This window comes from Austrofundulus limnaeus, unplaced genomic scaffold, assembly GCF_001266775.1.
Source record: "Austrofundulus limnaeus strain Quisiro unplaced genomic scaffold, Austrofundulus_limnaeus-1.0 Scaffold1243, whole genome shotgun sequence".
Classification (NCBI taxonomy): Eukaryota; Metazoa; Chordata; class Actinopteri; order Cyprinodontiformes; family Rivulidae; genus Austrofundulus; species Austrofundulus limnaeus.
This window is the reverse complement of record NW_013953645.1, coordinates 65,789-66,203: the sequence shown is the minus strand read 5'-3', so window position 1 is coordinate 66,203 and position 415 is coordinate 65,789. Positions and strand designations below refer to the sequence as shown.

The window sequence follows — 415 nt, the reverse complement described above, 5'->3', positions numbered from 1 at the left end:
TTTACATGCACTCCTTCATACCTATACACAATAGACCGAGTGTGGAACAATTAATGTGTTATATAACATACACAGATCATTATCATTAAACCATCTGACATAAGACCACTGCAAAAGGGTTTTAATCCAGATATGTTGGCCTACTGACCAGTATAGTTCAGTAAAATGATATTGTGATTTACTGAGGGATACTTGTATTTGTTTCCCCTCTGTGTGTTTCTGCGGCCCTCCAGGACCCTGACAGACCTGCTGAAGCAGCAGGGGAGTGAGACCAGCTCGGTAGAAAATGTTACGAGCAGTGACAGCGGAGGCAGAGCTAACGGCATCTCAGCCAGGATGCTGCGCAGCAGGAGCGGTGAGTGCACACACACACACACACACACACACACACACACACACACACACACACACACAC

The 415-nt window shown here is 46.3% G+C and overlaps 1 protein-coding gene across 1 annotated transcript in view; it reads left to right on the top strand.

Annotated features, from left to right (window-relative positions):
* Positions 1-227: 227 nt before the first annotated feature.
* The window catches only part of LOC106534682 (protein shisa-9), a gene marked incomplete at its 5' end in the record, with an annotated part of 32,462 nt that continues 32,274 nt past the window's right edge, over positions 228-415 (top strand). The window contains 1 exon segment of the mRNA XM_014031388.1: positions 228-355. Within this exon segment, the coding sequence (XP_013886842.1) occupies positions 228-355 (128 nt within the window).